Genomic DNA, 25,107 nt, shown 5'->3' with positions numbered 1-25,107 from the left:
GTTGTTCCAAAACCTGTATGTACCTTTCAGCATTAATGGTGCCTTCACAGATGTGTAAGTTACCCATGCCTTGGGCACTAATGCACCCCCATACCATCACAGATGCTGGCTTTGCGTCGATAACAGTCTGAATGGTTCGCTTCCCCTTTGGTCCGGATGACATGATGTCTGATATTTCCCCAAAAACTATTTGAAATGTGGACTCGTCAGACCACAGAACACTTTTCCACTTTGCATCAGTCCATCTTAGATGATCTCGGGCCCAGAGAAGCTGGCGGTGTTTATGGATGTTGTTGATAAATGGCTTTCGCTTTGCATAGTAGAGCTTTAACTTGCACTTAAGGATGTAGCGACGAACTGTATTTAGTGACAGTGGGTTTCTGAAGTGTTCCTGAGCCCATGTGGTGATATCCTTTAGAGATTGATGTCATTTTTTGATACAGTGCCGTCTGAGGGATGGAAGGTCACAGTCATTCAGTGTTGGTTTCCGGCCATGCCGCTTACGTGGAGTGATTTCTCCGGATTCTCTGAACATTTTGATGATATTATGGAGCGTAGATGTTGAAATCCCTAAATTTCTTGCAATTGCACTTTGAGAAAGGTTGTTCTTAAACTGTTTGACTATTTGCTCACGCAGTTGTGGACAAAGGGGTGTACCTCGCCCCATCCTTTCTTGTGAAAGACTGAGCATGTTTTTGGGGAAGCTGTTTTTATACCCAATCATGGCACCCACCTGTTCCCAATTAGCCTGCACACCTGTGGGATGTTCCAAATAAGTGTTTGATGAGCATTCCTCAACTTTATCAGTATTTATCGCCACCTTTCCCAACTTCTTTGTCACGTGTTGCTGGCATTAAATGCTAAAATAATGATTATTTGCCAAAAAAAAAAAAAAAGTTTATGAGTTTGAACATCAAATATGTTGTCTTTGTAGCAAATTCAACTGAATATGGTTTGAAAAGGATTTGCAAATCATTGTATTCTGTTTGTATTTACATCGAACACAATTTCCCAACTCATATGGAAACGGGGTTTGTAGTTCACAGACATAACAATAATAATTTTCAGTGAAAAGTGAGAGTTATTGTCTTTGTAAAGGCAGACATTTTCAATGCAATATTATATATTATATATAGTTTACTTGGCAAGACGAGGTCCGGTTGGACCTTCTGGGTTGTGAGTCCCTCTTCCCAGCGGCTCCAGCAGGAGCCCCGGGTGTTGCCGACATGCGAAGCCTGGACTGAGAATCACAAAACATGCAAAGTTGAGAAGCATTCTTAAAGGCCTACTGAAAGCCACTACTAGCGACCACGCAGTCTGATAGTTTATATATCAATGATGAAATATTAACATTGCAACACATGCCAATACGGCCGCTTTAGTTTACTAAATTGCAATTTTAAATTTCCTGCGGAGTTTCTTGTTGAAAACGTCACACACTGTCAGAAAATATTAGCGCGGCTAAAAGTCGTCTCTTTTCATCGCGCAATTAAACAGTATTCTGGACATCTGTGTTGCTGAATCATTTCCAATTCGTTCAATTAATAATGGAGACGTCAAAGAAGAATGCTGTAGGTGGAAAGCGGTGTATTGCAGCTGCCTTTAGCACCGAGACACAGCCGGTGTTTCTTTGTCTTTAACACAGAGCGGTCCAGCGAACATGTTTTCTCGACGTCAACCAGCGTGTTTTTGGATGGGAAAATTGTGATATATATCTTACCGGATGGCTTCACGGTGGCAGAGGGGTTAGTGCGTCTGCCTCACAATAAGAAGGTCCTGCAATCCTGGGTTCAAATCCAGGGCTCGGGATCTTTCTGTGTGGAGTTTGCATGTTCTCCCCGTGACTGCGTGGGTACTCCAGCTTCCTCCCACCTCCAAAGACATACACCTGGGGATAGGTTGATTGGCAACACTAAATGGTCCCTAGTGTGTGAATGTTGTCTGTCTATCTGTGTTGGCCCTGCGATGAGGTGGCGACTTGTCCAGGGTGTACCCCGCCTTCCGCCCGATTGTAGCTGAGATAGGCGCCAGCGCCCCCCCGCCACCCCGAAAGGGAATAAGCGGTAGAAAATGGATGGATGGATGGATATCTTACCGGAGACATCATTGGATTATTCATCCTCCTGCAGCAGCTGTTTAAAAGGCAGCAGTGAGCTTGGCTCCTCGGCTTCTCACCGCAGCCATCCGACCTCTAGGTATGTCTTTACAATCTCACTAAAACACTATTAAAACAATAAGCAGATGCGGGATCTTCCAGAATTATCCAAGTAAATGTGTCTAATTACATCTGAAACGCTCACACTTTCTTTTCTAGTCCTTCGCTATCAATATCATCAGCCACAAATCTTTCATCCTCGCTCAAATTAATGGGGAAATTCTCGTTTTCTCGCTCCGAATAGCTGTTTTTGTTGGAGGCTCCCATTATAAACAATGTTCAGATGTGAGGAGTCCTACAACCGGTGATGTCATCGTCTGCTACTTCCGGTACAGGCAAGGCTTTTTTATTAACAACCAAAAGTTGCAAACTTTATCATCGATGTTATCAGTCTGATAGTTTATATATCAATGATGAAATATCAACATTGCAACACATGCCAATACGGCCTTTTTAGTTTACTAAATTGCAATTCCAAATTTCCCGCGGAGTTTCTTGTTGAAAACGCGTGTTTGTGACGTCTCGGGTTGTAGCGGACATATTAGCCCAGCACCACACACGGCTAAAAGTCGTCTCTTTTCATCGCATAATTACACAGTAATTTGGACATCTGTGTTGCTGAATCTTTTGCAATTTGTTCAATGAATAATGGAGACATCAAAGAAGAATGCTGTTGGTGGAGAGCGGTGGATTGCAGCTGCCTTTAGCAACCAAAACACAGCCGGTGTTTGTTTGTTGTGAAGCTTTAAAGCCGTCAAGCGAACATGTTTTTCTACGTCAACCGGCAAGTTTTTGGATGGGAAAATTGTGATATTAAGTCGTTTCAGTGGATTATGCGACCTCCTCCTATAGCTGTCAAAAAGGCAGCTGTGATCTTCTCTCAGAGACACGGGCGTTCACCGCAGCAATCCGACTTTCAAGTATGACTTTAGAACCTCACTAAAATACTATTAATACAATAAGCACATAAGGGATTTTCCAGAATTATCCTAGTAAATGTGTCTAATTAAATCTGAAACACTCCCACTGCCGCTGCCCGGAGCCGTCCCTTTTTTTTTTTTTTTTTTTAGTGCTTCACTCATCCACGAATCATTCAACATCGCACAAATTAATGTGGAAATCGTCACTTTCTCGGTCTGAATCGCTCTCGCTGCTGGTGGCCATGATTGTAAACAATGTTCAGATATGAGGAGCTCCACAACCCGTGACGTCACGCGCACATCGTCTGCTACTTCCGGTACAGGCAAGGCTTTTTTATTAGCGACCAAAAGTTGCAAACTTTATCATCGATGTTATCAGTCTGATAGTTTATATATCAATGATGAAATATTAACATTGCAACACATGCCAATACAATATTGCAATTTCAAATTTCCCGCGGAGTTTCTTGTCGAAAACGTCGCGGAATGACGACGCGTGTTTGTGACGTCTCGGGTTGTAGCGGACATATTAGCCCAGCAACACACACGGCTAAAAGTCGTCTCTTTTCATCGCATAATTACACAGTAATTTGGACATCTGTGTTGCTGAATCTTTTGCAATTTGTTCAATGAATAATTGGAGACGTCAAAGAAGAATGCTGTTGGTGGAAAGCGGTGGATTGCAGCTGCCTTTGGCAACCGAAACACAGCCGGTGTTTCTTTGTTTGTTGTGAAGCTTTAACACGGAGCGGTCAAGCGAACATGTTTCTCTACGTCAACCAGCAAGTTTTTGGATGGGAAAATTGTGACATTAAGTTGTTTCAGTGGATTATGCGACCTCCTCCTGTAGCTGCCAAAAAGGCAGCTGTGATCTTCTCTCAGAGACACTGGCGTTCACCGCAGCCATCCGACTTTCAGCTATGACTTTAGAACCTCACTAAAATACTATTAACACAAGGGATTTTCCAGAATTATCATAGTAAATGTGTCTAATTAAATCTGAAACACTCCCACTGCCGCTGCCCGGAGCCGTCCCTTTTTTTTTTTTTTTTTTTTTTAGTGCTTCACTCTAACTTTCCTCATCCACGAATCGTTCATCCTCGCACAAATTCATGTGGAAATCGTCGCTTTCTTGGTCTGAATCGCTCTTGCTGCCTTGCCGCTTACGTGGAGTGATTTCTCCAGATTCTCTGAACCTTTTGATGATATTATGGAGCGTAGATGTTGAAATCCCTAAATTTCTTGCAATTGCACTTTGAGAAAGGTTGTTCTTAAACTGTTTGACTATTTGCTCACGCAGTTGTGGACAAAGGGGTGTACCTCGCCCCATCCTTTCTTGTGAAAGACTGAGCATTTTTGGGGGAAGCTGTTTTTATACCCAATCATGGCACCCACCTGTTCCCAATTAGCCTGCACACCTGTGGGGTGTTCCACATAAGTGTTTGATGAGCGTTCCTCAACTTTATCAGTATTCATTGCCACCTTTCCCAACTTCTTTGTCACATGTTGCTAAAGTTAATGATTATTTGCAAAAAAAAAAAAAAAATGTTTATGAGTTTGAACATCAAATATGTTGTCTTTGTAGCATATTCAACTGAATATGGGTTGAAAAGGATTTGCAAAACCTCACTAAAATACTATTAACACAAGGGATTTTCCAGAATTATCCTAGTAAATGTGTCTAATTAAATCTGAAACACTCCCACTGCCCGGAGCCGTCCCTTTTTTTTTTTTTTTTAGTGCTTCACTCTAACTTTCCTCATCCACAAATCGTTCATCCTCGCACAAATTAATGTGGAAATTGTCGCTTTTTCGGTCTGAATCGCTCTTGCTGCTGGTGGCCATGATTGTAAACAATGTTCAGATGTGAGGAGCTCCACAACCCGTGACGTCACGCGCACATCGTCTGCTACTTTCGGTACAGGCAAGGATTTTTTATTAGCGACCAAAAGTTGCAAACTTTATCATCGATGTTATCAGTCTGATAGTTTATATATCAATGATGAAATATCAACATTGCAACACATGCCGATACGGCCTTTTTAGTTTACTAAATTGCAATTTCAAATTTCCCGCGGAGTTTCTTGTTGAAAACGCGTGTTTGTGACATCTCGGGTTGTAGCGGACATATTAGCCCAGCACCACACGAGGCTAAAAATCGTCTCTTTTCATCGCATAATTACACAGTAATTTGGACATCTGTGTTGCTGAATCTTTTGCAATTTGTTCAATGAATAATTGGAGACGTCAAAGAAGAATGCTGTTGGTGGAAAGCGGTGGATTGCAGCAACCGAAACACAGCCGGTGTTTCTTTGTTTGTTGTGAAGCTTTAACACGGAGCGGTCAAGCGAACATGTTTCTCTACGTCAACCAGCAAGTTTTTGGATGGGAAAATTGTGACATTAAGTCGTTTCAGTGGATTATGCGACCTCCTCCTGTAGCTGCCAAAAAGGCAGCTGTGATCTTCTCTCAGAGACACCGGCGTTCACCGCAGCCATCCGACTTTCAGCTATGACTTTAGAACCTCACTAAAACACTATTAACACAAGGGATTTTCCAGAATTATCCTAGTAAATGTGTCTAATTAAATCTGAAACTCTCCCACTGCCCGTAGCCGTCCCGTTTTCTTTTTTTTTTTAGTGCTTCACTCTAACTTTCCTCATCCACGAATCATTCATCCTCGCACAAATTAATGTGGAAATCGTCGCTTTCTTGGTCTGAATCGCTCTTGCTGCCATGCCGCTTACGTGGAGTGATTTCTCCAGATTCTCTGAACCTTTTGATGATATTATGGAGCGTAGATGTTGAAATCCCTAAATTTCTTGCAATTGCACTTTGAGAAAGGTTGTTCTTAAACTGTTTGACTATTTGCTCACGCAGTTGTGGACAAAGGGGTGTACCTCGCCCCATCCTTTCTTGTGAAAGACTGAGCATTTTTGGGGGAAGCTGTTTTTATACCCAATCATGGCACCCACCTGTTCCCAATTAGCCTGCACACCTGTGGGATGTTCCAAATAAGTGTTTAATGAGCATTCCTCAACTTTGTCTGTATTTATTGCCACCTTTACCAACTTCTTTGTCACATGTTGCTAAAGTTAATGATTATTTGCAAAAAAAAAAAAAATGTTTATGAGTTTGAACATCAAATATGTTGTCTTTGTAGCATATTCAACTGAATATGGGTTGAAAAGGATTTGCAAGACCTCACTAAAATACTATTAACACAAGGGATTTTCCAGAATTATCCTAGTAAATGTGTCTAATTAAATCTGAAACACTCCCACTGCCCGGAGCCGTCCCTTTTTCTTTTTTTTTTTGTAGTGCTTCACTCTAACTTTCCTCATCCACGAATCTTTCACCCTCGCACAAATTAATGTGGAAATCGTCGCTTTCTCGGTCTGAATAGCTCTCGCTGCTGGTGGCCATGATTGTAAACAATGTTCAGATATGAGGAGCTCCACAACCCGTGACGTCACGCGCACATCGTCTGCTACTTCCGGTACAGGCAAGGCTTTTTTATTAGCGACCAAAAGTTGCAAGCTTTATCATCGATGTTATCAGCCTGATAGTTTATATATCAATGATGAAATATTAACATTGCAACACATGCCAATACGGCCTTTTTAGTTTACTAAATTGCAATTTTAAATTTCCCGCGGAGTTTCTTGTTGAAAACGTCGCGGAATGATGACGCGTGTTTGTGACATCTCGGGTTGTAGCGGACATATTAGCCCAGCAACACACGCGGCTAAAAGTCGTCTCTTTTCATCGCATAATTACACAGTAATTTGGACATCTGTGTTGCTGAATCTTTTGCAATTTGTTCAATGAATAATTGGAGACGTCAAAGAAGAATGCTGTTGGTGGAAAGCGGTGGATTGCAGCTGCCTTTAGCAACCGAAACACAGAGACACCGGCGTTCACCGCAGCCATCCGACTTTCAGCTATGACTTTAGAACCTCACTAAAATACTATTAACACAAGGGATTTTCCAGAATTATCCTACTAAATGTGTCTAATTAAATCTGAAACACTCCCACTGCCGCTGCCCGGAGCCGTCCCCTTTTTTTTTTTTTTTTTTAGTGCTTCACTCTAACTTTCCTCATCCACGAATCGTTCATCCTCGCACAAAGTAATGTGGAAATCGTCGCTTTCTCGGTCTGAATCGCTCTAGCTGCTGGTGGCCATGATTGTAAACAATGTTCAGATGTGAGGAGCTCCCCAACCCGTGACGTCACGCGCACATGGTCTGCTACTTCCGGTACAGGCAAGGCTTTTTTATTAGCGACCAAAAGTTGCGAATTTTCTCATCGATGTTCTCTACTAAATCCTTTCCGCAAAAATATGGCAATATGGCGAAATGATCAAGTATGAATGGACCTGCTATCCCCGTTTGAATAAGAACATTTCAGTAGGCCTTTAAGATCATTGAAATAAAAAAAAATAATAAAAAAAACACCCCAAAAAATAAAAATGTCATTTTTTTTTAATCTGCGGCGGGAACTGCCGCCCGTCGTCTGCGAGTTCACGGAAACGAGCAACAAACATGCAAGTACGAAGGAATGATTTGGAGAGTAGAACGAGGGGGGGGGAAAATAATAATAAAAGATAAATACTGGTTACATAACAGAGGTACCAATCAGACTACGACATTTAAAAAAAAAGGGGTCAAAATGTGTACAAAAAAAAGACTAAAAGCTGCTTTAAGTGCGTTGTGGGAGTAGAAGAAAAGTGGTTTTGTCCAGAGTGATAAGTATAGAATATATTATTAGTACTTAGAACACTTTCATGGTGGGGGTTTGCTGGAAGAAAAAGGTCAGACAAAGTGTGCCTCCCTGTGCTCCAGTTCCTGCAGCCGCCGAGGCCGCAATCTTTGGTAGACGGGTTTGGTCTCGCCGGGGCCGAGGTCGTCGGGGCTGCTGGGCAGCGGCGACTGGGGGGGCGAGAGCGAGGCGGAGGTCGTGACCCCGGGGTCGATGGCGCTGTCGGTGGAGTCCTGTGTCTGGAGCTTAGGGGGGAACGGGGAGGGAGGTTGATTGGCGGCGGCGGTGCTCGTCCAGTCGGGGAGAGTCCAAACTTTGCTGCTGGCGGTGACGGGGGGCTTGTAGAAAGTCTCCGGTGGGGGCTGCAAAGTTCTCGGCGGTCTGAGCGTTAGCGGGGAGGAGTCGCCGTCATTGTCTGGCTTGGAAGTCCAAGCGGCGTAAGGGTTATTGGGGAACACGGTGCTAATAGTACTTGGCGCGGGGCGGGCGGTCGTGGGCGACGCCCCTCCGGTCGTGGCGTTGGGCAGCTTGGCCACGATCATGGCGGTCCGGGGGGTGACGTCGTAATGTTTGTACTTCCTGTCCCACGTCCGCCTCTGCAAGGCCTGGGTGTCGATGAACGGCGTGATGAAGCAGGTGCTGACGCGGGACGAGCCGGCGGACCACTGCGGTTCCGACACCTCCTTGATCGTTTCCACCGCGGGGTCCAGGCGCTCGGCCGAGTCCGCTTCGGCCGCGGGGTTCCTGTCGCTCCGCTCGCTTATCAGGCGTTCCAGCGGCATGCTGATGGGCCGAGACGCCAGGCGGGGGCGGTGAGCTCGGAGGTGGACCTTTGGCGGCAGGGAGGAGCTGGCAGAACCGGGACGGTTGGGGACCAGGTCGGACCTCTCGATCTCTGCGACGCCGTTGAGTCCCTCTGAGGATTCTCTCCTGTCGGCGCCTGGCTGGACCTCCTGGACTTCATCCAGGATGTGAGAGGATGGGATGACGGAGGAGAACCTCTTGTACACTTTGGCACTCTGAAGGAAGACAAACATGCGAGGGTGAACCTCATGATGCAATCCTACATTTGGGTAGGTAGCTACCATGAATGGATTAACGTAAAGTTGAAAAACTTATTCGGGTGTTACCATTTAGTGGCTAGTTGTATGGAATATGTACTGTACTGTGCAATCTACTACAAACCCCGTTTCCATATGAGTTGGGAAATTGTGTTAGATGTAAATATAAACAGAATACAATGATTTGCAAATCTTTTCCAACCCATATTCAGTTGAATATGCTACAAAGACAACATATTTGATGTTCAAACTCTAAAACTTATTTTTTTTTTGCAAAAAATAATTAACTTAAAATGTCATGGCTGCAACACGTGCCAAAGTAGTTGGGAAAGGGCATGTTCACCACTGTGTTACATCACCTTTTCTTTTAAACGTTTGGGAACTGAGGAAACTAATTGTTGATGCTTTGAAAGTGGAATTCTTTCCCATTCTTGCTTGATGTACAGCTTAAGGTCTTGTTGTCGTATTTTACGCTTCATAATGCGCCACAGATTTTCCATGGGAGACCGGTCTGGACTGCAGACGGGCCAAGAAAGTACCCGTACTCTTTTACTACGAAGCCACGCTGTTGTAACACGAGGCTTGGCATTTTTTTCCTGAAATAAGCAGGGGCGTCCATGATAACGTTGCTTGGATGACAACAAATGTTGCTCCAAAACCTGTATGTACCTTTCAGCATTAATGGTGCCTTCACAGATGTGTAAGTTACCCATGCCTTGGGCACTAATGCACCCCCATACCATCACAGATGCTGGCTTTTGAACTTTGCGTCGATAACAGTCTGGATGGTTATTTTCCTCTTTGTTCCGGGGGACACCACGTCCACAGTTTCCAAATATAATTTGAAATGTGGACTTGTCAAACCACAGAACACTTTTCTACTTTGCATCAGTCCATCTTAGATGAGCTCGGGCCCAGCAAAGCCGGCAACGCTTCTGGGTGTTGTTGATAAATGGCTTTCGCTTTGCATAGTCAAGTTTCAACTTGCGCTTACAAATGTAGCGACCAACGTTAGTTACTGACAGTGGTTTTACAAAGTGTTCCTGAGCCCATGTGGTGACATCCTTTACACACTGATGTCGGTTTTTGATGCCTGAGGGATCAAAGTTCCGTAATATCATCTCTTACGTGCAGTGATTTCTCCAGATTCTCTGAACCTTTTGATGATTTTCCGGACCGTAGATGGTAAAATCCCTAAATTCATTGCAATAGCTTGTTGAGAAATGTTGTTCTAAAACTGTTCGACAATTTGCTTACAAATTGCTGACTCTCGCCCCATCCTTGTTTGTGAATTACTTAGCATTTCATGGAAGCTGCTTTTATAGCCAATCATGGCACCCACCTGTTCCCAATTAGCCTGCACACCTGTGGGATGTTCCAAATAAGTGTTTGATGAGCATTCCTCAACTTAATTAGTATTTTTTGCCATTTTTCCCAACTTCTTTGTCACGTGTTGCTGGCAACAAATTCTAAAGTTATTGATTATTTATCAGTTTGAACATCAAATATGTTGTCTTTGTAGCATATTCAACTGAATATGGGTTGAAAAGGATTTGCAAATCATTGTATTCTGTTTATATTTACATCTAAAACAATTTCCCAACTCATATGGAAACGGTGTTTGAAATAAAAGTTTTAATCAAACAATCAAAAAAGATATTTAGGTATTTAATAGAGATTTCTGATAATGTCGGACCGCCGATATTATCGGCCGATAAATGCTTTAAAAATGTAACATCGGAAATTATCGGTATCCGTTTCAAAAGTACAGAGCGCCAATAAACCTCAAAGGCACTGCCTTTGCGTGCCGGCCCAATCACATGATATCTACGGCTTTTCACACACACAAGTGAATGCAAGGCATACTTGGTCAACAGCCATACAGGTCACACTGAGGGTGGCCGTATAAACAACTTTAACACTGTTACAAATATGCGCCCCACTGTGAACCCACACCAAACAAGAATGACAAACACATTTTGGCAGAACATCCGCACCGTAACACAACATAAACACAACAGAACAAATACCCAGAACCCCTTGCAGCACTAACTCTTCCAGGACACTACAATATATACCCCCTGCTACTCTCTACCCCCCCTCCCAACTCTTACTTTATGATTGTGTCACATATGAACATTACCTCATTGTCAACAACACAATCCTTTTAATAGGTTCTAGAGAATATTTCTTACTTGTGAGCAAAATGGTAGGGAAATGTCCGATAATATCGGGCTGCCGATATTATTGGCCGATAAATGCTTTAAAATTTAATATTGGAAATTATCGGTATCGGTTTCAAAAAGTAAGATGTATCACTTTTTAAAACGCCGCTCTAAGGAGTGGCACACGGACGTAGGGAGAAGTACAGAGCGGTTGCGTCTCCCAGTCGTACTTGCCAACCTTCCCCATTTTCCCGGGAGACTCCCGAATTTCAGTCCCCCTCCCGAAAATATCCTTGGGGCAACCATTCTTTCGAATTTGTCCCGATTTCCACCCAGACAACGATATTGGGGCCGTGCCTTAAAGGCACTGCCTTTGCGTGCTGGCCCAATCACATAATATCTACGGCTTTTCACACACACAAGTGAATGCAAGGCATACTTGGTCAACAGCCATACAGGTCACACTGAGGGTGGCCGTATAAACAACTTTAACACTGTTACAAATATGCGCCACACTGTGAACCCACACCAAACAAGAGTGACAAACGCATTTTGGCAGAACATCCGCACCGTAACACAACATAAACACAACAGTGAAGTGAAGTGAATTATATTTATATAGCGCTTTTCTCAAGTGACTCAAAGCGCTTTACATAGTAAAACCCAATATCTAAATTTACATTTAAACCAGTGTGGGTGGCACTGGGAGCAGGTGGGTAAAGTGTCTTGCCCAAGGACACAACAGCAGTGACTAGGATGGCACAAGCGGGAATCAAACCTGCAACCCTCAAATTGCTGGCACGGCCACTCTACCAACCGAGCTATGCCGGAGTAATACCCGAATTTCACTGCCCCTCCCAGACAACAATATTGGGGCCGTGCCTTACTATGGCTTTTCACACACACAAGTGAATGCAAGGCACACTTGGTCAACAGCCATACAGGTCACACTGAGGGTGGCCGTATAAACAACTTTAACACTGTTACAAATATGCGCCACACTGTGAACCCACACCAAACAAGCATGACAAACGCATTTCGGCAGAACATCCGCACTGTAACACAACAGAAAAAATACTCAGAATCCCTTGCAGCACTAACTCTTCCGGGACGTTACAATATATAATATATATAGAAATATATTTTAATGTAGCGATGACATCCTCACCTCTTTAATGTCCATCAAAGAAGCGGAGTGTCTGCTGAGCCGCTGCAGCTTCTCCTGGGAGGTCAGCCTGGTGGAGGCGTCCGAGCCGCCAAACACCACCTGGAAGTGTCGCACCAGCAACTCCACCATGAGCGCCTGGTAGGGGTAGTCCACCAAGGAGGACAAGGACACCTCGGCTTCGGCCTGCCGGGGTTTGACCAGCGTGGGGCCGAAAATGATGCCCAGGTTGCTCGCCGTCATCTTGTTCTCCTCCGCCTGCTCGGCCACTCTGTGACAAACAAAGTCCAAACGTTGCGTGACGAGAGCAGGTTTTGAATGAACAAGATGGGGCCACTTCCTGTACACTTTGAGGAAATCGGACTAGTTTTACTTCCACCACATTGCAAAAAGTGACATCTAAGTGACATGAAATACCTCAAATAAAGGAGATATTTGCTGATTTTCTGTCTGATAAGATGATTCTTCTCACTAAGCAGATTTTATGTTAGAGTGTTTTACTTGTTTTAAGGGTTTTGGTCCTCAATGATCTCAGTAAGATATTACTATTATTATATTTGATGAGCTATATTGAGTAAAACATGCTTGAAACTAGAATATCAACTGTTGCAAAGTTGTATCATCAACACTCACAAGTAGAGATGTCCGATAATGGCTTTTTTGGCCGATATTGTCCAACTCTTAATTACCGATATCAACCGATACCGATATGTACAGTCATGGAATGAACACATTTTGTTGTGATGCCCCGCTGGATGCATTAAACAATGTAACAAGGTTTTCCAAAATAAATCAACTCAAGTTATGCCATATTTATTATTGAAGTCACAAAGTGCAGTATTTTTGTTTAACATGCCTCAAAACAGCAGCTTGGAATTTGGGACATGCTCTCCCTGAGAGAGCATGAGGAGGTTGAGGTGGGCGGGGGATGTATATTGTAGCGTCCCGGAAGAGTTCTGGGTATTTCTTCTGTTGTGTTTATGTTGTGTTACGGTGCGGATGTTCTGCCAAAATGTGTTTTGTCATTCTTGTTTGGTGTGGGTTCACAGTGTGGCGCCTATTTGTAACAGTGTTAAAGTTGTTTATACGGCCACCCTCAGTGTGACCTGTATGGCTGTTGACCAAGTATGCCTCACATTCACTTGTGAGGCCTTTATTGGCGCGCTGTACTTCTCCCTACGTCCGTGTAAACAGCGGCGTTTCGATACAGATACTGATCATTTTGAAACATCCATCCATCCATCCATTTCCTACCGCTTATTCCCTTTCAGGGTCGCGGGGGGAATTTTGAAACAGATACCGATAATTTCCGATATTACATTTTAAAGCATTTATCGGACAGCTCTATTAAACAATGGATGTCCGCTAACTTTTTGCAACTCAACGCCAAAAAAACGAAAATGCTGATTATCGGTCCTGCTAGACACCGACCTCTATTTAATAATACAACTTTAACATTTGACAACCAAACAATTAAACAAGGCGACTCGGTAAAGAATCTGGGTGTTATCTTCCACCCAACTCTCTCCTTTGAGTCACACATTAAAAGCGTTACTAAAACGGCCTTCTTTCATCTCCGTAATATCGCTAAAATTCGCTCCATTCCGTCCACTAAAGACGCTGAGATCATTATCCATGCGTTTGTTACGTCTCGTCTCGATTACTGTAACGTATTATTTTCGGGTCTCCCCATGTCTAGCATTAAAAGATTACAGTTGGTACAAAATGCGGCTGCTAGACTTTTGACAAGAACAGGAAAGTTTGATCATATTACGCCTGTACTGTATATACCTTTATATACATATATACATACATATATACCTATACTGTATATACCTTTATATACATATATACATACATGTATACCTATACTGTATATACCTTTATATACATATATACATACATATATACCTATACTGTATATACCTTTATATACATATATACATACATATATACCTATACTGGCTCACCTGCACTGGCTTCCTGTGCACTTAAGATGTGACTTTAAGGTTTTACTACTTGTGTATAAAATACTACACGGTCTAGCTCCATCCTATCTTGCCGATTGTATTGTACTATATGTCCCGGCAAGAAATCTGCGTTCAAAGGACTCCGGCTTATTAGTGATTCCCAAAGCCCAAAAAAAGTCTGCGGGCTATAGAGCGTTTTCCGTTCGGGCTCCAGTACTCTGGAATGCCCTCCCGGTAACAGTTCGAGATGCTACCTCAGTAGAAGCATTTAAGTCTCACCTTAAAACTCATTTGTATACTCTAGCCTTTAAATAGACTCCCTTTTTAGACCAGTTGATCTGCCGTTTCTTTTCTTTTTCTTCTATGTCCCACTCTCCCTTGTGGAGGGGGTCCGGTCCGATCCGGTGGCCATTTACTGCTTGCCTGTGTATCGGCTGGGGACATCTCTGCGCTGCTGATCCGCCTACGCGTGGGATGGTTTCCTGCTGGCTCCGCTGTGAACGGGACTCTCGCTGCTGTGTTGGATCCACTTTGGACTGGACTCTCGCGACTGTGTTGGATCCATTATGGATTGAACTTTCACAGTATCATGTTAGACCCGCTCCACATCCATTGCTTTCGGTCCCCTAGAGGGGGGGGTTGCCCACATTTGAGGTTCTCTCCAAGGTTCTCATAGTCATCATTGTCACCGACGTCCCACTGGGTGTGAGTTTTCCTTGCCCTTATGTGGGCCTACCGAGGATGTGGTAGTGGTTTGTGCAGCCCTTTGAGACACTAGTGATTTAGGGCTATATAAGTAAACATTGATTGATTGATTGATTGATATTATGAATACTATAATGCTTCAATTGGTCTCAAAATAATGCTGAAAATCGGCAATAATTTGTTATTAGCACAGTCCTGTAACATAAAGGTTGTTTTTTTTCCCATTATTTTATATTTTTTGTTGAACTGTGTTTTGTAGTTTTTTGTTTTCTAGGATGGTTGACAAAATGTTGAGGCAACAAGGCGTAGATTATGTAATTCACAGAGAAGGTAATTGACTATAATTGGTCAATTTGTTGATCTTAAACTGAACAAGGCTTACTTCTTATGGTTTAATTTAACATATGGTGTTAGTCGATTTTTCAATCAATCAATCTATCAATCTCTACTCACATGTATAAAACTACTTTTTTAAAGTAATAATTTCTTACTTCAAGTACAAAAACAAAAAAAAATCCTGATGCCGAATGCGTATCATTAAGTCAAAATAACGGCACTAGCATTTACTTCATTTAAGAATATTTTTCAACATATTGAGCAAAAAGGTTTTTGTTTTATTTTCCACCAAGATAAGTGCACTTGTTATTAGTGAGAATATACTTATTTTAAGGTATTTTTTTGAGTTCATTAAGGTTACTAATTTGACTTGTTTTGGAAAGTCTTGACAAGGCGAATTTTCTTGTTCTATTGGCAGATAATTTTGCATAGTTCAAATAAAATACCCCTCATTTTTGTATTTTTTTTCTTGTTTTTGAACACTGACTTTTTGCAGTGTAAGAACTTGACTGCACGAAACTTCTTTCTACACCGCAAAAAGTCAGTGTTCAAAAACAAGAAAAAAAAATACAAAAATGAGGGGTATTTTATTTGAACTATGCAAAATTATCTGCCAATAGAACAAGAAAATTCGGCTTGTCAAGACTCTCCAAAACAAGTAAAATTAGTAACCTCAATTAACCCAAAAATATGTTAAAATAAGTATATTCTCACTAATAACAAGTGCACTTAAAATACACTGTTTTGCTCAATATGTTGAAGAATAGCCCTGCGATGAGGTGGAGACTTGTCCAGGGTGTACCCCGCCTACTGCCTGAATGCAGCTAAGATAGGCTCCAGTGACCCCAAAAGGGACAAGCGGTATTAAATGGATAAATGGATGTTGAAAAATATTCTTAACGTCCTACTGAAAGCCACTACTAGCGATCACGCAGTCTGATAGTTTATATATCAATGATGAAATATTAACATTGCAACACATGCCAATACGGCCTTTTTAGTTTAATAAATTGCAATTTTAAATTTTCCGCGGAGTTTCTTGTTGAAAACGTCGCAAAATGATGATGCGTGTTTGTGACGTCTCGGGTTGTAGAGGACATATTAGCCCAGCAACACACACGGCTAAAAGTCGTCTCTTTTCATCGCGTAATTACACAGTAATTTGGACATCTGTGTTGCTGAATCTTTTGCAATTTGTTCAATTAATAATGGAGACGTCAAAGAAGAATGCTGTTGGTGGATTGCAGCTGCCTTTAGCAACCGAAACACAGCCGGTGTTTGTTTGTTGTGAAGCTTTAACACAGAGCGGTCAAGCGAACATGTTTCTCTACGTCAACCAGCAAGTTTTTGGATGGGAAAATTGTGATATTAAGTCGGCTCTTACCAGAGACTAGGGTGGATTACGCGACCTCCTCCTGCAGCTCAAAAAGGCAGCTGTGATCTTGGCTCCTCGGCTTCTCTCAGAGACACTGGCGTTCACCGCAGCCATCCGACTTTCAGATATGACTTTACAATCTCACTTAAACACTATTAACACAATAAGCAGATAAGGGATTTTCCAGAAATATCCGAGTAAAAGTGTCTAATAACATCTGAATCGCTCCGACTACCGCTGCCTGTAGCAGTTGCCTTTTCTTTTTTTTGCTTCACTCTAACTTTCCTCTTTCACGAATCTTTCATCCTCGCTCAAATTAATGGGGAAATTGTCGCTTTCTCGGTTCAAATCGCTCTGGCTGCCGGTGGCCATGATTGTAAACAATGTTCAGATGTGAGGAGCTCCACAACCCGTGACGTCACGCGCACATCGTCTGCTACTTCCGGTACAGGCAAGGCTTTTTTATTAGCGACCAAAAGTTGCAAACTTTATCGTGGATGTTCTCTACTAAATCCTTTCAGCAAAAATATGGCAATATCGTGAAATGATCAAGTATGACACATAGAATGGACCTGCTATCCCCATTTAAATAAGAACATCTCATTTCAGCAGGCCTTTAAGTAAATGCTAGTGCCAATATCTTGACATATTGATATGCGTTCAGCATCATGATTTTTTTTTTTTTCATGCTTGAAGTAAGACATTATTACTTTAAAAAAGTAGTTTTATGCTTGTGAGTGTTGATGACACAGCTTTGCAACAGTTGATATTTTAGTTTCAAGCATGTTTTACTCAATATAGCTCATCAAATCTCAGCAACGAGCTGTAATATCTTACTGAGATCATTTAGGACCTAAACCATTAAAAAAGAGTAAAACACTCAAACATAAAATCTGCTTAGTGAGAAGAATTACAGTGGGGCAAAAAAGTATTTAGTCAGCCACTATTTGTGCAAGTTCTCCCACTTAAAATGATGACAGAGGTCTGTAATTTTCATCATAGGTACACTTCAACTGTGAGAGACAGAATGTGGGAAAAAAATCCAGGAATTTTAAATAATTTATTTGTAAATTATGGTGGAAAATAAGTATTTGGTCAAGCATTCAAAGCTCTCACTGATGGAAGGAGATTTTGGCTCCAAATCTCACGATACATGGCCCCATTCATTCTTTCCTTAACACGGATCAATCGTCCTGTCCCCTTAGCAGAAAAACAGCCCCAAAGCATGATGTTTCCACCCCCATGCTTCACAGTAGGTATGGTGTTCTTGGGATGCAACTCAGTATTCTTCTTCCTCCAAACACGACGAGTTGAGTTTATACCAAAAAGTTCTATTTTGGTTTCATCTGACCACATGACATTCTCCCAATCCTCTGCTGTATCATCCATGTATCCATTTTGGTGTAAACTCAACTCCTCGTGTTTGGAGGAAGAAGAATACTGAGTTGCATCCCAAGAACACCATACCTACTGTGAAGCATGGGGGTGGAAACATCATGCTTTGGGGCTGTTTTTTCTGCTAAGGGGACAGGACGATTGATCCGTGTTAAGGATAGAATGAATGGGGCCATGTATCGTGAGATTTGGAGCCAAAACCTCCTTCCATCAGTGAGAGCGTTGAATACTTGACCAAATACTTATTTTCCACCATCATTTACAAATACATTCCTGGATTTTTTTTTCACATTCTGTCTCTCATGATGAAAATTACAGACGCTCTGTCATCATTTTAAGTGGGAGAACTTGCACAATCGCTGGCTGACTAAATACTTTTTTGCCCCACTCTATATTATCAGACAGAAAAGAAGCAAATATCACACTTATTGGATATATTTAACCTTACTTAGATGTCACTTTTTGCAGTGTAGTGTTCGTGGGATAAGTCCGTACCTGTTCAGGTGCGCTATGAGGTAATGCAGAGTGCGGTAGTTGGCGGCGGGCAGTTGACGCAGCAGGTCCCTGATCCGCAGGACCGCACGGTTGAGGTGGACGCTCGGGCTGCTGGGCTTCTCCCCTTCCACCTGTGCGCTCTGCAGGGCGTCGGCCTCTTCCACCACCGCCCTCTGGTACTCCTTGGCCAGGCCGATGAAGTCGTTGTAGTGGCGGTAAAGGATTAGCGGCTCTGGTAACTGCACACAAAACAATGTGTTTTTGTTACTAAAACATCAAAGCACTATTTCATACCGTCTCGTCCAATCAGATGGCTCTGTTATCATCCAGCTCACTGGCATGTAATCTGGGGGTCGCTACGACTCGGCATACATTTTCTAAACCGGGGTCATGTGTAAGCTGGAGCCTATCCCAGCTGAGTTTTTAAGAGAAGTGGGGTCATACTTGCCAACCCTCCCGGATTTTCCGGGCGACTCCCGAAATTTAGCGCCTCTCCCGAAAACAAATTTTCTCTTGAAACTAATCCGCTGTTCCACAATATAAACAGCGTGTCTGCCCAATGACGTTATAACTGTAGAATGATCGATGGCAAGTTCTTGGTTTCTTATTGTTAGGCAGTTTCATTAACCTCCTCCCAGCGTGGTAAAACCACACACAACAACAGCCGTCACGTTTTTGTCTACCCGTAAAGCAGTTCGTCTGCCGTCAACAGCAATGTTGTGACACTCTTAAACAGGGCAATACTGCCATCTACTGTACATGCATATGGTTAGAAAAATAGTGACGGAGAATAGAAGAAGGATGGACAATTCAACCCTTAACTCAACAATGTGAAGAAATGTGTTATGTGTGTGTATATGTGTAAATAAATTAACACTGAAATTCAAGTATTTCTTATATATATATATATATATATATATATATATATATAAGTAAAATAAGATAAATATATATATATAGCTTGAACACTGAAATTAAAGTATTACTTATATATATATATATATATGTATATATATATATATATATATACGTATAAAATAAATATATATATATATATAGCTTGAATTCACTGAAGGTCTTATGTCTGTATATATATATATATATATATATATATATATATATATATATATATATATATATATATATATATATATATATATAATTAGGGCTGAGAATCTTTGGGTGTCCCACGATTCGATTCAATATCGATTCTTGGGGTCACGATTCGATAATGTATCGATTTTTTTCGATTCAACACGATTCTTGATTCAAAAACGATATAATTCCGATTCAAAAGGATTCTGTATTCATTCGATACATAGATTTCAGCAGGATCTACCCCAGTCTGCTGACATGCTAGCAGAGTAGTAGATTTAAAAAAAAAAAAGCTTTTATAATTGTAAAGGACAATGTTTTAATCAACTGATTGCAATAATGTAAATTTGTTTTAACTATTAAACGAACCAAAAATATGACTTATTTTATCTTTGTGATAACATTGGACAAAATCGGTAAAATGTTCAAAAATCCCACCCAGGTTCGAGTGCCACAAGTCTGAAGACTTGTGGCACTCGAACCTGGGTGGGACTCGAACCTGGATAGGTATTGGGGCTGCGAATGTTTGGGTGTCCCACGATTCGATTCAATATCGATACTTGGGGTCACGATTCGATTCAAAATCAATTTTTTTCAATTCAACACGATTCTCTATTCAAAAACGATATTTTTCCCGATTCAAAAGGATTCTGTATTCATTCAATACATAGATTTCAGCAGGATCTACCCCAGTCTGCTGACATGCTAACAGAGTAGTAGATTTTTTTTAAATAAAAGCTTTTATAATTGTAAAGGACAATGTTTTATCAACTGATTACAATAATGTAAATTTGTTTTAACTATTAAACGAACCAAAAATATGACTTATTTTATCTTTGTGAAAACATTGGACAAAATCGGTAAAATGTTCAAAAATCCCACCCGGGTTCGAGTGCCACAAGTCTTAAGACTTGTGGCACTCGAACCTGGGTGGGACTCGAACCTGGGTAGGTATTAGGGCTGCGAATCTTTGGGTGTCCCACGATTCGATTCAATATCGATTCTTGGGGTCACGATTCGATAATATATCGATTTTTTTCGATTCAACACGATTTTTGATTAAAAAACGATATTTTTCTGATTCAAAAGGATTCTGTATTCATTCAATACATAGATATCAGCAGGATCTACCCCTGTCTGCTGACATGCTAACAGAGTAGTAGATTTTTGTAAAAAGCTTTTAGAATGATAAAAGACAATGTTTTATCAACTGATTGCAATAATGTAAATTTGTTTGAACTATTAAACGAACCAAAAATATGACTTATTTCATCTTTGTGAAAACATTGGACAAAATCGGTAAAATGTTCAAAAATCCCACCCAGGTTCGAGTGCCACAAGTCTTAAGACTTGTGGCACTCGAACCCGGGTGGGACTCGAACCTGGGTAGGTATTAGGGCTGCGAATTTTTGGGTGTCCCACGATTCGATTCAATATCGATTCTTGGGGTCACGATTCGATAATATATCGATTTTTTTCGATTCAACACGATTCTCGATTCAAAAACGATATTTTTCTGATTCAAAAGGATTCTGTATTCATTCAATACATAGATTTCAGCAGGATCTACCCCAGTCTGCTGACATGCTAACAGAGTAGTAGATTTTTTTTAAATAAAAGCTTTTATAATTGTAAAGGACAGTGTTTTATCAACTGATTACAATAATGTAAATTAGTTTTATCTATTAAACGGACCAAAAATATGACTTATTTTATCTTTGTGAAAACATTGGACAAAATCGGTAAAATGTTCAAAAATCCCACCCAGGTTCGAGTGCCACAAGTCTTAAGACTTGTGGCACTCGAACCTGGGTGGGACTCGAACCTGGGTAGGTATTAGGGCTGCGAATCTTTGGGTGTCCCACGATTCGATTCAATATCGATACTTGGGGTCATGATTCGATTCAAAATCGATTTTTTTTCAATTCAACACGATTCTCTATTCAAAAACGATATTTTTCCCGATTCAAAAGGATTCTGTATTCATTCAATACATAGATTTCAGCAGGATCTACGCCAGTCTGCTGACATGCTAGCAGAGTAGTAGATTTTTTTTAAATAAAAGCTTTTATAATTGTAAAGGACAATGTTTTATCAACTGATTGCAATAATGTAAATTTGTTTTAACTATTAAACGAACCAAAAATATGACTTATTTTATCTTTGTGAAAACATTGGACAAAATCGGTAAAATGTTCAAAAATCCCACCCAGGTTCGAGTGCCACAAGTCTTAAGACTTGTGGCACTCGAACCCGGGTGGGACTCGAACCTGGGTAGGTATTAGGGCTGCGAATCTTTGGGTGTCCCACGATTCGATTCAATATCGATTCTTGGGATCACGATTCGATTTAAAATCGATTTTTTTTCAATTCAATGCGATTCTCTATTCAAAAACGATATATTTCCCGATTCAAAAGGATTCTGTATTCATTCAATACATAGGATTTCAGCAGGATCTACCCCAGTCTGCTGACATGCTAGCACAGTAGTAGATTTTTTTTTAAATAAAAGCTTTTATAATTCTAAAGGACAATGTTTTATCAACTGATTGCAATAATGTAAATGTGTTTTAACTATTAAACGAACCAAAAATATGACTTATTTCATCTTTGTGAAAACATTGGACACAGTGTGTTGTAAGCCACTGTGACACTATTGTTATTTTTTATTATTTTTATAAATGTCTAATGATAATGTCAACGAGGGATTTTTAATCCCTGCTATGCTGAAATTATAACTAATATTGATACTGTTGTTGATAATATTCATTTTGGTTTGTTCTGTGTGGTGTTTGTTTCTCCTCTCAATTGCTCTGTTTATTGCAGTTGTTGAGTGTTGCTGGGTCAGGTTCGGTTTTGGAATCGGATTGCATTGTTATGGTGTTGCTGTGTAGTGTTTTGTTGGATTGTAAAAAAAAAAAATCCCCCCCCCAAAATTTGGATTTTTTTTGAAAATGAGAATAAATTCTGAATCGCACAACTTGAGAATCGCGATTCGTATTCGAATCGATTTTTTCCCCTCACAAGTATAAAACAACTTTTTTAAAGTAATAATTTCTTACTTCGAGCATGAAAAACACAATTCATAACTTTGACACAATTGTGTCTCATTTTTAAAACAGATGACAGCCAAATGGACTTTGCTGTTTTATTTTCAATGAAACAATAGAAAATACGTACTCGTATAATAGTACAGTTATTTGTCAAAACGGGGGCAAAGGTGTGGTTTGTTTTCCCGGAATGCAAAGGAAGGTGACGGGACATGGCGTGAAGGTGAACATATATTTTAATTTATCTATACAAAAAAAAAGTGCTAACAAAAGGCAGAGAACAAACTTGACAAAACTACCACAAAGGCAAAACTATGGATATGAAACAAAAGACTCGCTAAACGTGACATGAATAAACAAAACTTACTCGGCAGGAAATGAGCAGAGCGATACATAACCAGAGTGAACAAAGCATGGAGCAACAACAATGACTGCCTGGCAACTACAAGCTTAAATAATAGTGACATGATTAATACAGGTGCGTGAGTACTAAAAAAATCAGGGGCGGGACTCCAAATGAGTACAGGTGAACTAATCGGTCATCGAATCGATTTTTTCCCTCACCCCTAATATATATATATATATATATATATATATATATATATATATATATATATATGAAATACTTGACTTGGTGAATTCTAGCTGTAAATATACTCCCCCCGAAACCGGAGGTCTCAAGGTTGGCAAGCATGGGTGGGGTCCACCCTCGACTAGTCACATGTCATTCATACTAACGGACAATTTAAGCCTGGAATATACTCTGGCGCCAACCCCCCACCCACGGAAGAACTATAAATCAAACAAGACCCGTCGTCGTCGTCAGAGGAGGAGACGCGAGTTATGTGACGCGAGAGTACACACCAGGCTTTGGAGTCTCAATTTAGAGTGTTTTGCGGTGTGGTGGACAACCCACACCAGGGCGGGTAGAACATGCAAACACCACAGAGATGATGTAACAGAGATTCCAACATTCAGTCTCTTGTAGCGATGTACCAATGCTGAAAATGTCATAAAATGGCTATGGTGACCAAAATGATCATGTTATCATTATTTGCTCATGTATTGTTGAATGTTTTTAAAAAAGTACTTTTAAACGCTGAAATCTTTGGACCGAGTTATTTTTTTGAACAACTAAAATAAACAACTCACTACTTTGCAAGTTATGTGTTATGCCTCACTGGTACACCGCAAAAAGTGAAATCCAAGTAAGATTAAATATCTCAAATAAGGGTGATATTTGCTTATTTTCTGTCTGATAAGATAATTCTTCTCACAAAGCAGATTAAACAAACCCCGAATGAGTTGGGAAATTGTGTTAGATGTAAATATAAACAGAATACAATGATTTGCAAATCATTTTCAACCCATATTCAGTTGAATATGCTACAAAAACAACATATTTTACCATCTACGGTCCGTAAAATCATCAAAAGGTTCAGAGAATCAGGAGAAATCCCTGCACATAAGCGATAATATTACAGACCTTTGACCCCTCAGGCGGTACTGCACCAAAAACCGACATAAGTGTGTAAAGGATATCACCACATGGGCTCAGGAACACCTCATAAAACCACTGTCAGTAACTACAGTTGGTTGCTACATCTGTAAGTGCAAGTTAAAACTCTATATGGGGACGTCGTGGCGCAGTGGAATAGTGGCCGTGTGCAACCCGATGGTCCCTGGTTCAATTCCCACCTAGTACCAACCTCGTCACGTCCGTTGTGTCCTGAGCAAGACACTTCACCCTAGCTCCTGATGGGTGCTGGTTGGCGCCTTGCATGGCAGCTCCCTCCATCAGTGTGTGAATGTGTGTGTGAATGGGTAAATGTGGAAGTAGTGTCAAAGCGCTTTGAGTACCTTGAAGGTAGAAAAGCGCTATACAAGTACAACCCATTTAAAGCAAAACCCATTTATCAACAACACCCAGGAACGCCGCTGGCTTCACTGGGCCCTGAGCTCATCTAAGATGGACTGATGCAAAGTGGAAGAGTGTTCTGTGGTCTGACGAGTCCATATTTCAAATTATATTCGGAAACTGTGGCCGGAACAAAGAGGAAAATAACCATCCGGATTGTTACAGGCGCAAAGTTCAAAAGCCAGCATCTGTGATGGTATGGGGGTGCATTAGTGCCCAAGGCATGGGTAACTTACACATCTGTGAAGGCACCATTAATGCTGAATGGTCCATACAGGTTTTGGAGCAACATATGTTGTCATCCGAGCAACATTATCATGGACGCCCCTGCTTATTTCAGCAAGACAATGCCAAGCCACGAGTTACAACAGCGTGGCTTCGTAAAAAAAAGAGTGCGGGTACTTTCCTGGCCTGCCTGCAGTCCAGACCTGTCTACCATGGAAAATGTGTGGCGCATTATGAAGCGTAAAATACGACAACAAGACCCCGGACTGTTGAAGGACTGAAGCTCTACATAAAACAAGTATGGGAAATAGTTC

At 41.2% G+C, this 25,107-nt stretch overlaps 1 protein-coding gene across 3 annotated transcripts in view; it reads right to left on the bottom strand.

Annotated features, from left to right (window-relative positions):
* Positions 1-7,543: 7,543 nt before the first annotated feature.
* The window catches only part of LOC133568025 (rho GTPase-activating protein 29-like), a 142,198-nt gene continuing 124,634 nt past the window's right edge, over positions 7,544-25,107 (bottom strand). For all 3 annotated transcript variants that reach the window (XM_061919716.1, XM_061919717.1, XM_061919718.1), the window contains 3 exons: positions 18,506-18,744; positions 12,233-12,500; positions 7,544-8,857 (listed from right to left, as the gene is read on the bottom strand). In XM_061919716.1, the coding sequence (XP_061775700.1) occupies positions 7,892-8,857; positions 12,233-12,500; positions 18,506-18,744 (1,473 nt within the window). In that variant the 3' untranslated portion in view covers positions 7,544-7,891. The remainder of the gene's footprint in view (positions 8,858-12,232; positions 12,501-18,505; positions 18,745-25,107) is intronic.

The sequence above is a fragment of the Nerophis ophidion genome, linkage group LG14 (assembly GCF_033978795.1).
Source record: "Nerophis ophidion isolate RoL-2023_Sa linkage group LG14, RoL_Noph_v1.0, whole genome shotgun sequence".
Lineage (NCBI taxonomy): Eukaryota > Metazoa > Chordata > Actinopteri > Syngnathiformes > Syngnathidae > Nerophis > Nerophis ophidion.
This window is presented reverse-complemented; position numbering and strand designations above follow the sequence as displayed.